Source organism: Maniola hyperantus, chromosome Z, assembly GCF_902806685.2.
Source record: "Maniola hyperantus chromosome Z, iAphHyp1.2, whole genome shotgun sequence".
Taxonomy (NCBI): Eukaryota; Metazoa; Arthropoda; class Insecta; order Lepidoptera; family Nymphalidae; genus Maniola; species Maniola hyperantus.
Genome location: NC_048564.1, coordinates 2269052 through 2284281, shown reverse-complemented (window position 1 = coordinate 2284281; position 15230 = coordinate 2269052). Strand labels below are relative to the sequence as shown.

The window sequence follows — 15230 nt, the reverse complement described above, 5'->3', positions numbered from 1 at the left end:
AGTTTGAAGTAAAATAATTCAGAAGTTATAAGGTTCAGACAGACAGACGCGGACGGACGGACAAGTGCAAATTCACTCAAGTAGACTCAGAGACCTCGCAAGTTGGAAATCCTCGTAGCTTTAGTTTTAAGGGTACGCAATTAATTATCACCATTACAAATTCCACAATTTGACAATCAAAAAGCGTACGATGGTACCCAATTTGAGTGAGTTTAAAAACCACTAAATTGATCGCATGATTCGCGACATGTCGAGATAGCAATCGGGGTATGAGGCGGGAGGACATCCCGTACACCCGCACATCACCCGCGTTCGCCCGCACCGTGTTAACGTGAGGGTTGTGCAGTGTGCGGGGCGTCCCCACCCCGATTACCATCTCGACCTGTCGCGTACTGTAAGATTTTTCGTTTCTCCTTTCGACTCGCAAGATGGCAGCCATGCTATTTTAATCGTTCCTCAAGCGACAAGTTTGTGGCTTCTCGCTAAAACTTTTAATCACCTCCTTGGAACAAGAAGATAACCATGCAACCCGATATTATTGTCCTTAACCCGCTTAGTTTAAAATAAACTAATTCTTATAATATAATACTTATATTCTTCCCCCTTGTGATTGTGAGTTTAGTAATTTTTTTCATATTTTACTTTTACAAATTTTTCATACTTGCTTCGTGGTGGAGTTTTCGGTGAAAAAGGGATTTTTTACTTGTTTTTGTTTATGTACTTATCTTAGTTTCCTATCGCTGTTTCTGTCAAAGGGATCTTTGAAAAAATATATGTAGCGTGGTTGATGAAAAATACGTGCACAGGAGCTAAAAGTTACTTTAATCAAGCTCCATGTTTCCATCAAAGCTTCATCCAAAGCTTCATGTTTGCGTTGTGTGATTTCGTTCCGGTTTCAGGCTTTCTGCTATATTAATTATTACGTTTCATATTCTCACTCACAAAGTTATGATTTTCAGCTATCTGTATCCGTAAAATACCAAAACAATACTGTTTCTCGTGAGGTTTTAGGATTAGATTTACTCATTTATTGCGTGATTGTAAGTATAACAAAGATGGTAAAAGTCTTCCCACGCCCATTCGGTACCCTTCCGCACATTGTTCCGCTAAACTCAAGTTATTTGAACTAAATTATTTGAATTATTTGAAATTGTCTTGATTACGTGACTTTTGAGTCCACCAATCACAAGAAAGCATTCTCCCCTGTCCCCCGCCAACATATTACGATTTTGTTTTCATGCAAAACCTTGTATATGCGTACTCATGAGGTTGAATTCTCTGTGATTGTCGGTCATGATTTGACCGTCAGGGGTTGAAGTGATGATCGAATGAAAGTATTTGGTGCAGGGTCCTCGACGTCGGGCTCTGCGTCGACGGTGGTGGGCGCAGAGGCGAGCGGCGCCAACGCGACGGCGCCGCACAGCGCTGCGTCGCCGCGGCGCTCGCTTTCGCTGTCGCCGGCCGACGCGCTCGCCGCCGGCTGGAAACGACCCTGGATGTCACAGGTAGCTAACACCTATTGGACTTAATTGGACGAACCGACAGATGCGGTATTGCCACAAAGCAAAATAAGAAGAAGAAGAAGAAGTTAAAATAAATTATTTCTCAGTGATTTTTAAATAGAGGGTCTTCCAAAATACGTGAAATCCACGTTTAAGTATGCTTACTATTTTAAATTATAGATTAAACTAAAATAGAAATCAAAGTCAAAAGGTCAAATTACGTCAAACGTTTATGATGTCATATATGTGTATTTTATATAAGCTCCGTTACTGGGCAAGCGTTTTGACATTTGATCAAAAGTCGGTGATTTGACTAGTAGTCATCATCCCTATTCTCCATAATATGTATCGTATTTCTCATTGCTAAGAGTCGTGACCCTTTTTCATTAATAATAACTGTAGGGGTTTGATATACTCTATCCGTTAGAAATCAATTAGAAAACATAGTTTCGTTTGAGACTGGTTGGTGACTCTAAATGGTTAGCGGGCACTTAGATTTTTGTCTTTATCATTTGTACGGGATTACTTAACGGAGAAAGCGTTATACTAACTTCTTACCGCGGTTAGAGTATACACATGGTAATGTGGTGGGCTCACAGAGCCTTCCGCATACTCTTGGAGGAACGAGATTTCGACTCCTTTGGTAGAAAATTAAAAAACTGAATTCGTGTCTCTTAAAATCGGTCCCATCCAGACCTGCCAGCGTGTCAGCGTGATTGATTCGATTATCGATATGCGCTCCGCGAATTAATCAAATGGAAAAAGCCTTGTTACTTATTAATTTTCGGATTTACAATATCGGATTTCACTTGAAACGCCCTAGTTCCATACACTCGATACACGGTCATTTTGGATGGTGATATGTTACTTATTACACGCATGAATATTAAAACTTAGATTTTTTTTAAAATAAATTCAAGTATAAGTCCCGCAAATTGCGACGTCAGCACTAGACAAAAACCGCAAGTTCTAGAGGTGTTAAATCCTATGTATAGTTATCAGTGATGAAACAGCAACAAAATGCTGCATAAAGCAATAAGCATACGTGTAAACGACTTTTATATAATAAATGGGTTACGGTTCTATAGAAATTCTGTCATTGTCCTTTGAGATATGTATTTTCATTCAGCAGTAGCGAAGCGACACACATTGCAGCTATCGAAACTACTATCAAAGGCCCATATCTTAATGCAGCTCTTTGCTAATTGTAACACTTCGCTAATTTAGTATATTTATCCACAGAGCCGAGTCCGCGAGTGCCTCGTCAACCTCCTCACGACGTGCGGCCAACGCGTCGGCCTGCCCAAGAGTCCTTCCGTAAGCCAACATTCTATACTTTTACTTGTGAAACTTTACAATTTAGCATTAACTGTACAGAGCATGATGTGTCCTTAGTGCGTCTGCAGTATACGGCAGAAAATAATGTACATCGACCTTTATAAGCTGACTAGCTTATCCCCGCGACTTCGTCCGCGTGGACTACCCAAATTTGAAACCCCTATTTCACCACCTTAGGGGTTGAGTTTTCAAAAATCCTTTTTTAGCAGATTCCTACGTCATAATAGCTATCTGCATGCCTTTCAGCCCGCTCCGATCAGTAGTTTGAGCTGATGCGTTGATAGATCAGTCAGTCAGTCAGTCACTTTTTCCTTTTATATATTTAGATTGATAGCGGATTTGTAGAGCATTTTCTCTGTCGTTGAAACCAATAAAACGTCATATAGGTATGAGAGACGGAGACAACGCTCTACAAAGCCGAAATGTCATTCAAAAGGCCGATGTACATTATTTTCTGCCGCGCACTGTACGTTCGATGTACATGTAACTATATTATATTACATTGTAATATAGCCTCAAAAGCAGAGAGAACTAGAGTGAGAAAAATCTCGGTTTGATCCTGAATCGACATCTATCAAATAGTAGGCTAGGGGCGACACGAAATCAAAGATACCTATAGTACGCAACAGGTCGAGTGGTATACAATTACTGTCACAACTTGTTTTTGGTGATTAACAACAAATGGAAACACTACCTACTACATGCAGAATACATGTTTTAAACCTTGGCTTAAACGCGATGTAATTTTCCTTAAAGTATTTAGTAGGAAAATAATAAAAGTGATATTTCTATCCATCGCTGCGTATAGGACGATTTAATTACCACTTTATGTTCAAAGGTAACGCCGAAACATATATTAACATACATGCTTCCGCACACTCGCCACGCTATGTTGAAGGCTCTCAGAATAGAACGTATGAAGACATTAATGTCACCGAGTTTTGCCCCAGAATGTAGCATTTTTGGAGCTCTAGTGTTACCATGGCTTAAGGTGCCGTCCTATTGTCATCGCTCGTGCGATGATGCGTGCGTCCGACGAAACTGATCGCGCGTCCCGTGCGTTCAAACAAACTGTGTTCTGCTGAATGTCCTATTGAAGATCGCGCGATCATGCGATGCGTTCATATTGTATTTCATCGCACGATGAAATCGCATCGCATCATCGCGCGAGCGATGACAATAGGACGGCGCCTAACGCTTCTCATCATATCTCATTAACACTGGGTGTTGTGCTCACTTCCAAACGATAGGACTGTCCTAAGTACGAATATTCCTAGTTGGTTCAACTGAAACGGAGCGCACGGGAACGCGTGTGTTCGACCAATCAGCGGGGTTATTACGTATCTCGCGACAAGCTTGCGACAGGCGTAAATCTCGCGCTCATTGCTGTCAAACGTCCGGCAAGAGAGACAGCAATAGCTACAAAGCAATACAAGAAGAAGGGAGACAGCAAATGAACTGTCGCATTGCTACTTCTGTCGCGATGCTGTCGCTACTGCAAAGTTTTACGTAATCACCCCGCCGGTTATTGTTAGATCACGTGATAACATTGTCACGTGACGTTATAATTTTATCACGTCATGTCTTCAATAATCTACAGTAGCTGGCAAGAAATATTGTACATCGACCTTTAGAAAAAGCGGTTTCCTAGAGCGTTGTCTCTGTCATTGAGACCGACAAAACGTCACATTGGTATGAGTGACAGAGACGACACTCTACAAAGCCGAATCTCATTCTAAAGTTCGATGTACAATATTTCTTGCCGGCTACTGTAATTGATTGGAAACACACGTTTCCGCTATGCTAAGCTTTATTGGAAACGCATCTTAATAATTTTCAGACTTGTCTTGATCACGATGTAACAGTGCCTTATGGGCTTAGTATAAGGTTTTACATCTCACCAACTTTGATAGAATTTGAGCGTCGAAATCTAACCGTAAAATGGACCTTAAGCGTCTTGTTTTAAAGCTCACGTTCATCCATACCAAGAATCAAAATCGCCTTTACTGAATTTTGTGTGATGTATGGCGCTGAAACGTGGACACTGACAGTTGGCCTTGTCCACAAGTTCAAAGTCGCTCAGCGGGCTATGAAGCGGGTTATGTTGGGTATCTCTCTGAGGGACAAAATCCGTAGGAGAACCAGAGTGACCGACATAGCCCAACGAATTAGCCAGCTGAAGTGGCAGTGGGCAGGCCACGTCTGCCGCAGAACCGATGGCCGATGGGGCAGACGTGTTCTGGAGTGGAGACCGCGTATCAGCAAGCGCAGTGTGGGACGACCTCCAACCCGCTGGACTGACGACCTTAAGAAGATAGCGGGAAGTGGGTGGATGAGGAAGGCGGAGGATCGTGTGTGGTGGCGTGCTCTTGGGAAGGCCTATGTCCAGCAGTGGACGCAAACAGGCTGATTGATTGATTGATTACTGAATTTTTGACTTTATTACAGAGTTCTTCAGGTCAATTTTGCTTTGATGTTATAATAGGCTACTTGACTCATATCTAATTTCGTCCAATAAATGATTATTTATTATAGTATTTTGCTTAAGACAACGAAATATATCAATAACAATTATTAAAAACGCAGGATGGATATATAAATCCAATTTAAAAAAATACAGTTTTTATTTTTATTTGAAACGCAGAAAACGCTGTCAGCCATGATGTGACGTCATTAAATATGTAAACAAAGAAATGTCATCCCGATGTGACGCGGGGACTAACGTAGTATCCATATATATAAAATTTAGAGTCGTGACTAACTTATATATCAACGCACAGCCTAAACATCTAAACAGCTGATCCTAGATACATGAAATTTGGTGGGTGTGTTCTTTGTAGGTAAAGAGAAGGTATCCACTAGGAAAGGATTTTTTGAAATTCCACCTCTGAGTGGGTTAAATGGAGGTTTGAAATTTATGAAGTCCACGCGGGCGAAGTCACGAGCATAAGCTAGTTTTTATATATTTCTAAAAACTCATAGTAAACGTAAAAAATTATCGTTTTCTCTTTATAAATTGAATAAGTTATTAAGTAAGACTTACAACAAAGTGATCTTTGCAAAAATAAATTTGGGTTGAAGTCGTTAGTCATATAGGATCCCTTTAAGCAAGTCTTCGCGTGTTACGTATATTTATTTCACTGGGCACTCTAATCCACAACTTTCCTGTGGTCTTTATCGATGCGTTTTTTACATTCTCGGATGATACAATAACGGCAATTACTATATTTTTCATGTAAACTAGTATAATAGAAGTCATGTTTATTAACTTTGGGAGGTTATGCTGTTGTTTACAAATGCATGACGTCAGAGCACAGATAATCTATCGGCCAAACATGGCCGACAGTGTTTTCACCTGTCTAAGAAAAATATATTTTTAAATTAAAGTTTTATGGTTTTTAGGGCGCAAAAAAATATAGTGTTAATTTTTTTGATAGAATAGGACAAATATTAACCATTTAAGACCAACTTTAAAAAAGTGTCAAGTAGCCTATTATCGACGCTCTTATTCTATCAACGTTTGTGAGGTGTTACATCTCATACTATTCGCATTGGTCATTTTGTAAGTGTCACAGTAGTCCAGGGTATCTTACGGTATAACATCTGTGTTTGTGTATGTGTCGTCACGTTTTCTGTTGCTATAGCCGCTTTTTTATAACGATAGTATGAAATATTATTAGCTAAAAAACATTCAAGGTTAAAAATGAGTAAAGATTCACGAAGGCGAGTGGGTCATGCTTGTATTTAAGTCGTATCGGTATAAGTAAGGTACACTGAATGTGTGCGTTTGACAGCGCTTGCTCGCGACTGATTGGTCCGACATGCACGCACACTTACGCAATGCCCGCGTATCCGGCGTAACCACAAGTAAAGTCCACTCGCCTTCGTGAATTGCAAGAACTGAACTTCTGAATATGTACTTTATTTGCGTCCGTATAATGGTTCTCTATTTGCGTTCGCACTGATTCAACCTAAAAAGGATGTTCGATATGGATAGATTTCTTCCTATATTTTAATAAATAGGTAAAGACAATCGTATCTCTTTTATCAAGTTTTATTTTTTCTTTTATATGTTTGAAATATTGGCGCTGATTCTGCTGTTTTTCGCTAAACTAAATTTGGAGTATCTGCATCCTCTTCATATTGCTAAAAAAGGACGGAACATGAATTTTACATTAAAAGACTCTAAATTTTGGTGGACGCTACAAATTTAAACGATACGCTCGCGACTGTCAGCTAAAGTCACGAGGTTTTACGGCTTTATATTAAACTTAAAACTGTCAAACTATGTCTGTCCTTTTCATATTATATTAGTAAGAAGAGGATGCGACTGCTCTAAAATTGAATTATACTCAGAATCAGTACCATTGTGAGGAACATGTCGAGGTATAACAATCTGACAATACTCTAGCCCACAATAAGTTATAATAATTTCAAATGTTTTTTTTAACCTAAAGTTTGTGTAACAACCTCTTTGCACGGCACAAGTGCACACTGACACAATCTGAATGTAGCCAGCAGCATACATCTGATATAACTACATACAATAACAGTTCACGCTTAATACACTTGGCAATGTACAAAAACAGTTTGTTGCCACTTATTTATAAGATTAATGAATCTCTTTCACTTAAAACCACGTAATGATTGCTGTCACATCCAGTGTGCCAAACAATGTGTGTGTGCACATAAATATAGTCGTGTTAACAAAAGCTGGTATGTACTACACATTCACACATTGCGCTTGTGTATTGTCTATGAATAGGCGCAAGTTCATGAAAGGTTTATCTGGCTCTCGCGAGCGGCCAAATTTGACAAAGAAAATTATTCTTTTGTTTTTATGTAAATATATAAAAGGAAAAGGTGACTGACTGACTGATCTATCGACGCACACCTCAAACTACCGGACATATCGGGCTGAAGTTTGGCAAGCAGATAGCTATTATGGTGTAGGCATCCGCTAAGAAAGGATTTATGAAAATGGGAAGGGTTTGAAATTTGTGTAGGTAGTCCACGCGGACGAAGTCGCGATCATAAGGTAGTATTATAAAATACAGCGCGATTTTTGTTTTTAGCCCATCCGTCAGTCTACCGGTAATTGTTTATTTTGAGATTGGAATAAAATGTTTTCTGAAAAAAATGGATCTGGCAGAACATTAAGAGGACGATCTCGTGAAATAGTGTGTAATATTTTCCCTATTTCATGCATAATTGTAAAAATAATGATGGAAGTAATTCTTTTAAAAAGGATTTTAAATTATATTTAAAGAAATACTTTATATAGGTATAGCTCAAAAATGATATTGGTCTCAAAAACGCAGTACGCGGCGCGCTGAAATAGCTTAGGCGCAACGTCAATAAAATAATATAAATCATTTTTTAAACATGCCGTATAATAAAATTCTATTTGTGTGAATGCTATGCACGTTCCAGCTCTTGGTAACCGATCTATACACTACTGTTTGCTATTACAATAATTACGTCAGTAATAAGCATCAGCGTCGCTAACAGTTCAACGGCGTGCCTGATTAGTATAATGTCCAGTATTTGTAAAAGAAAAAACCTCTCCCACTGCCAAGGATCACTGTTAGAGATCTCTCATAGAAAAAAGTGCTTCCTGTCCATTTTTACTCTCTTTTTCTCTTTATTGTAAATGTTTTTGGTACAAATAAGAAATAAATAAAAAGTTCAATTAAAAAAATGTGCCACTCATCAAACTATCATCGATATTTCTACCTAAAGGAAGGTCCTCCCAGTGCCTCCAACGTTTGAAAGTTAAAAAGAACTACTCACTAGATTGGCCCTTCAAAAACAGATTTTTCTGGTGAAAGTAGCCTTTGCTTTTAACGTAATAGCTAGGTCATGTTTGGTTTGACTTTGACAGTTTTGTGAAATACGATTTTTGTTCGGAGTAGCCGTTCACATTTGATTCAATGCTAAAGCAAAGAAGCGCGAGTGGTACAACTTAAAACTAGTCGTAATTAAGAAAATTAAGAACACTTACTGCCCTGCCAAAAAACGAACGAATAAAATTTCACATTTGAAAATGGCACTATATAGTCGCCATATTGATTTTTTAAAGCAAGTATCACTTGGGATGATGTAGAGATTCTAACGATACCCCACATATTTGTTCAGGCATTTAAAAGTTATGGTATGAACCCTGAAAACATTACAATCCCTTTGTTTTGGGCTCGTAAAAAAACCAAATAATTCAATTCAATTCCTTTAACCTTTGCTACAGAGTTGTTACAAGTATCACGGCCATAAACTAAATTTGCGTGATTGTCATGTTTGATTGTTTGGTGTAGGTGATCTTCAGTCAGAGCTCGGAGCTGCTGGAGCGCGAGTCCTCCATGGCATCGTCTCTGGAGGAGGTGTCGGGCACTCCAGGGAACGAGCCGTCCGGCGGGGCGCCGCCGACCGATCACTTCGGTGTTTTCAAGGACTTCGACTTTTTGGAGTACGAGAGTGAAAGTATAGAGGTAACTTATTGATATCAATTTTATCAAATAGGCTGTAAGGTAACTTCAAAAGAAGAGTAAATATGCACGTTCTAGGCAGGCGCGCTCCACCTTTGGACCTGGGGCAACTCCTCTACCTCCCATGCCACACCAACCTCTCGGTTATATGGTCCGAACTCCGAATCGCGGGAGGGCGCCCATTCGGTACTTGCTCTCGGCGTTTTCCCGGGGCGCCTTCTTGACTCCCTACAAATTATTTTATGTCCACCTTAGGACCCTTGCACAATACTTGCATGTTTCCCCTTCAATTATAATATGGGCATTTTCAAGTTAATAGTGAATAGGCATCTTCGAGACAAGCGCGCTCCATTTTAGGCTGCATCATTACTTGCCACCAGGTCTGATTGCAGCCAAGCGCTAGTCTGTAATTAAAAAAAACTTTTACAAGTACGTTTGATAATACTCAGGGTAATAATATAATTTAAGCCAATAAAAACGATTGCTTATTTTTCACAAATGAAGACCCTTTTGGAGGATTTTGAATATATTTTTGAATTCCTTTCGAACATCTCAGCGTAAGCAGCTTTTGCTGACGCGCCTATATCGCTTGTGCTTCGAGTTTTTTATTGATTTATTAAACAAAATCGCATATCGAGTCAGAAGTTACAAATACATAGTTTATTAAATTCACATAAACTAATATTAAATACATCTGATTGTTTAGATGTTAGTGCTGAGCAATCAGACCATTGAGCAAGGTGAGTGTTCTTAGGGTTGTCGCATTTTCGGCAAAATTGTTATGTGGTTGTCTAACCTAAATATATTTTTGAATTGATTTATTATTGATTTGATTAATTTAGATTGATCTTTGGGTAATTCGCTTTAAATGTGCGCAACTCTGTTGGTTAATATGTTGCTTGTGATCAGGGCGAGAGTTCAGACAACTTCAACTGGGGTGTTCGGAGACGCCTGCTGAGCGAGGAGCGAGAGGAGGGCGGCGCGCCCGAGCGCAGCCCGCCGCCGCACCGTTCGCGCCTCGACCTCGAACACCACCACTCCAAGACGGTGAGCGCTGACCCTCATTCTCAACCCGTAAAAATTAACAATACGAACTACTTTCCGCCAAAATAGTTGTGACATCTTTGCAAAAAATATGGATTTTACTTCCAAAGACATTGGACAAGTAAAATGTCTTTGCAGCGACCATGGAGAGCATTCCTGATTCTCGCTGACGAAATTATGGGCATCATTTAGCATAGTACTTAATATAAAGCAAGTGTATTCGGCAGGGTCACGAGGACTCGTCGGACGAGGAGGCGGGCTGGGAGGAGGGCGCCGCGCGGGGCGAGGGTGATGCGGCGAGCACGCACGAGCTCGCATTACGTGCACGCGCTCACTCGCTCTCCAGCGCATCCAGCGGCGAGCCCGACGGTGAGACAACGTTGCTATCATAGTGCAGGGGTATACTCTTTCCATGGAAAGAAGTTATTAGTACACGCTATCTCCGTGACGTAACCCATACAAATGACAGAGCCAAAAATATCCATTTTGGGACACTAACCAAACAAAATGTTTGCGAATTGAATATCGAATTTTTTTTTGTGATTGGTTAAAACAAGGCGCCAGACGATTCTTTTCAAACTAAACGAGATTGTTAATTGCTATTTCAGAGATTTGTATAGAAAAGTTTGTTTTGAACCGGCCGGCCGTTAAGTATACCGTGTTAATAGTTTATTTTTATTATAGTGTTGTTACTTACACTTGAAAGAAATTTCTAAATAATTTTTGATATGATTTTATTTTTATTTTGTCAGGTGAGCGCGGAGACGTGACACCGGTCCCGAGCGCAGCGAGCGCGGCGCCGGCGCGTGACTCGTGGCGCTGCTCCGTGGCCGCGCTACTGCGCCACGCCGCGCACCTGCCGCCGCTGGCGCTCGTGCATCGCCTCCATACTGTCGTGAAGGTTAGACCTCTTCTTTCTGTTTGACTACGAAATATGCAATACGGTCGGACCTTCATTCATCTGTCAACCGTAAGCATAGTATCCATACTAATATTACAAATGCGAAAGTGTGTCTGTCTATCTATCTGTTAGCTTTTCACGGCCCATCTGTTACTAATACCATTTGACAGCAGGAAAATTAATAATAAAGAAATAGTAAGGTTGCTTAAGGAAAACCGGTAAGGTCTGTTACAAACGCAATCAGCTTCGTCTGGCGTGACGCTGTACGTGGCCGACGAATGCTTGTTATGAAAAGTCAAAGTCATTTAATTCAAAATATGTACACTTTGTACACTTTCGATAATTGTCACCAATACATTATTATCTTACAAATCCAACAATTGATAATCTAAACTAACTATAGTTAGTTACGTAAACTTAAAAACTAAACCTACGAGGGTTCCAAACGCGCAAACGTGTTTGAAATTCGTGTAGTCCTCGCGGACGAAGTCGCGAGCATGACTTATAGTTTTCTTATAATGTGCAAAAGGGCTTACGACTGACGTGTTTTGGGTGCGCAGGAGGTGACTGCGAAGACGGTGTCGGTGATGGGCGGCGTGGGCGGCGAGCTGGGCGCGGTGCTGGAGCGGCTGGGCGCGGAGGAACCGCCGCTGCTATGGGCGGGCGCGGCGGCGGCCGACTGCGCGCGCGTGCGCGACGCCGTGCGCTACGCCGCGCTCGAGATCAACGAGCACCTCGAGACCTACTTCGACCGCCGCGACCACGCGCTCGAGGTGAGCCGGCTCTTTCAGCCTGTGGCTGTCCTTTTAAAAAAAAAACAGTAGCAAGCAAACGAGCAGGAAAGTCACCTGATGTTATGTGATTATCGCCGCCCATGAACATTTGCAGTGCCAGAGTAACTGAAAAGTTTTCAGGAATTTGTTGGTCTGCCCCTTGCATAACCCCATGTTGTAATTTAATGGGAAGACCGTCGCAAGGCATTGTTTCCACGGTTTGCGTGTGCGTGGAAAAAAGGATCTGACCCCTACCGAACACAGGCCTTTTTTATATTCCGTACCTCAAAAGGAAAAAAGGAACTCTTATAGGATACTATATATGATACTTTCCGTTGACCTAGTATCATGAAACTTGGCAGGTAGGTAGATCTTATAGCACGAGTAAAAGAGAAAATCTAAGAACCGTGAATTCGTGGTTATATCACAAAAAATTGGTTTACTAAATATAGAATATATAAATAGAAAGCGCTGTTGTCATTAACTTGCAGTGTTGCACATAAAAATGTGAAAATATTTTGTACGGTGACTCGGAACCCTTCGTGTGCGAGTTCGACTCGCACTTGACTGGTTTTTTTTTACTCTGTTACAGGTTAGACTTGTCCGTACAAACTTAATTCAAGTATATACGTACGCAGGATGAATGTGAAAAGTTTTATGACGATTTAATGAAAATAGTAGTAATAATGAAGATGACAAAAATAAAGACATTAATTTTATAATGGGCGATTTTAACGCTAAGTTGGGGGAGGCACCTGTACAGACATTGTCGGACAGTATAGTCTTGGAGAAAAGAATGACCCTGGAGAGCGCCTAATAGAGTTCTGTGCAGAGCTCACCCTCACTGTAATGAATACGTGATTTAAACTAATGGTGATAGGGATATTCGCATCCACATCTGCAAATGCGGAATATCTGCATTAATTTAGTCATCCGCGTCAATTAATGCGGAGCTTTTACGAACGCGGATTTATATTTGGAATAAGTCAACTGATCTATCAACGCACAGCTCAAACTACTGGGCGGATCGGACTGAAATTTGGCATGCAGATACCTATCATGACGTAGGCATCCGCTAAGAAAGGATTTTTTGAAAATTCAATTCATTTGATTCTCCACAGACGTTGGAACTATCCCGAAGCGCGGAGGAGACGGGGCGATGTCTCTACAAACTGATCTTCCAACTGCTGTTGCTGCTGGAGACAAACAACAAGATGGTCGTCGCCGTCTACCATGCCGCTCTTGACAATCGTGTAAGTATCTTCATCTAAATCTTCTATATATATAAAAGGAAAAGGTGACTACTGACTGACTGACTGACTGACTGACTGACTGACTGACTGACTGACTGAGTATCAACGCACAGCTCAAATCACTTGACGGATCGGGCTGTTTGGCAAGCAGATATCTATTATGGCGTAGACATCCGCCAAGAAAGGATTTTTTTAAATCCAACCACTGCACTGATGGGATAAAATAGGCGTTTGTTGTGTAGTCCACGCGGCACGTCGCGAGCATAAGCTAGTTTAAATATATAAAAGGAAAAGTGACTGACTGACAACAAAGCACAGCTCAAAATACTGATCGGGCTGAAATTTGGCATGCAGATAGCTATTATAACGTAAGAATAACACTAAGAGGGGATTTTTGAAAATACAATCCCTAAAGGGGCAAAATAGGGGGATAAAATTTGTGTCGTCCTCATCCTAGTCGCGGACATTAGCTAGTCTCATGTAAAAGGAAAAAGTGACTGACTGACTGACTGACTGACTGACTGACTGATTGATTGATCTATCAACGCACAGCTGAAGCTGCTCAAACTGAATCGGGCTGAAATTTAGAGTGAAGATAGCTATTATGACGTAGAGATCCAATAAGAAAGGATTTTTGAAAATTTAACCCCTGTGGTGCTAATTGTAGGGGAAAAACCCAAGTGGTTTTTATATTCGAAGATCCTGAAAAGTGTGAAGCATATGATTCTGCTAAACCGCTCGTGATCATCGGAACATGCGGAAACATGACATAGGGAAAATGCGCCGTGCGAGAGAGAGACAGCACAGCTGACCTTGCAAGGTCGCTGGGACCCGGTGGGTGTAGGTCAGCGGGTGAACATGCAGAAAAATCGATTTCCACAGAGCCTTCCTTTTGCCTTACGTTATGCGAATAAGATTGAAAACGAAACAATTTTGATTGTACATTATATAAGATAGTTTAGTGATCTTACACCCGTATTCACAGTCATTACTATGAAATCGTACAGTGTGCTCGAACGCATAGTGTGGATTCCATCTATCATATTATCGAAAATTGACGTGATAAAATAATCTGATTGGTGGAACCACACACTGTGCGTTCAAGCGCACTGTGAGTCCTCATAGTAAGGATTGTGAATACGGGGGTTAGTCTAGTAAACCGAGTGTCAATTTCCAGTTACATTGTTTATTGTTAATGCGAATCAGGTTCCCACGACACAGGACTACTTAGTGTGGGTACCATCAGAAAATGTTTAAATTTGACAGAACTGTTTTGTTAAATATTTTTTTTTTTTTACTTTTTTCATTTTCATATTCAAATATCCTGAAAAGTAAACATCAGGGGAGAAAAGAAATCCAACGTATGTTGGTATGTTGGTGAAAGATGTACGTTGATAATAATATCCTTTGTGAAGCATACGATTCTGCTACACCGCTCATGATCGGTACATGCGGAGACATGACATAGGGAAAATGCGCCGTGCATGAGGGAGACAGCACAGCTGACCTTGCAAGGTCGCTGGGACCCGGTTTAGAGTGGGTGTAGGTCAGCGGGTGAACATGCAGAAAATCGATTTCCACAGAGCGCCCCTTTTGCCCTACGTTATGCGAAGAAGATTGAAAACTAAACAATTTTGATATAACATTATAGTGATGGTTAGATGTTTTTTTGTTTAGATGTTGGTAGGTGGTTTTTGTTTTATTTCATACTAGCTGATGCCCGCGACTTCGTGACCGCGTGAAATTAGGTTTTTGAAAATCGCTAAATAGTAGCCTATGTCACTCTCCAGGTCTTAAACTAAACCCATGCAAAAAATCACGTCGATCCGTTGCTCCGTTGTGACGTGATTGAAGGACAAACCTGGAGAGTGACATAAGCTACTTTATATCCCGGAAAATCAAAGAGTTCCCACGGGATTTTTCAAACCTAAATCCAC

At 40.8% G+C, this 15230-nt stretch overlaps 1 protein-coding gene across 5 annotated transcripts in view; it reads left to right on the top strand.

Moving 5' to 3' along the window:
• Positions 1 to 15230, top strand: part of fry (Protein furry) — a 133873-nt gene that overhangs the window by 99161 nt on the left and 19482 nt on the right. For 4 of the 5 annotated variants that reach the window (XM_069508868.1, XM_069508867.1, XM_069508866.1 and 1 more), the window contains 8 exons: positions 1348 to 1505; positions 2745 to 2819; positions 9152 to 9325; positions 10232 to 10369; positions 10594 to 10735; positions 11119 to 11267; positions 11828 to 12040; positions 13162 to 13293. In XM_069508868.1, the coding sequence (XP_069364969.1) occupies positions 1348 to 1505; positions 2745 to 2819; positions 9152 to 9325; positions 10232 to 10369; positions 10594 to 10735; positions 11119 to 11267; positions 11828 to 12040; positions 13162 to 13293 (1181 nt within the window). Of the gene's footprint in view, positions 1 to 1347; positions 1506 to 2744; positions 2820 to 3648; positions 3679 to 9151; positions 9326 to 10231; positions 10370 to 10593; positions 10736 to 11118; positions 11268 to 11827; positions 12041 to 13161; positions 13294 to 15230 lie in introns of all 5 variants that reach the window. The other variant, XM_069508864.1, reaches the window with a different exon arrangement.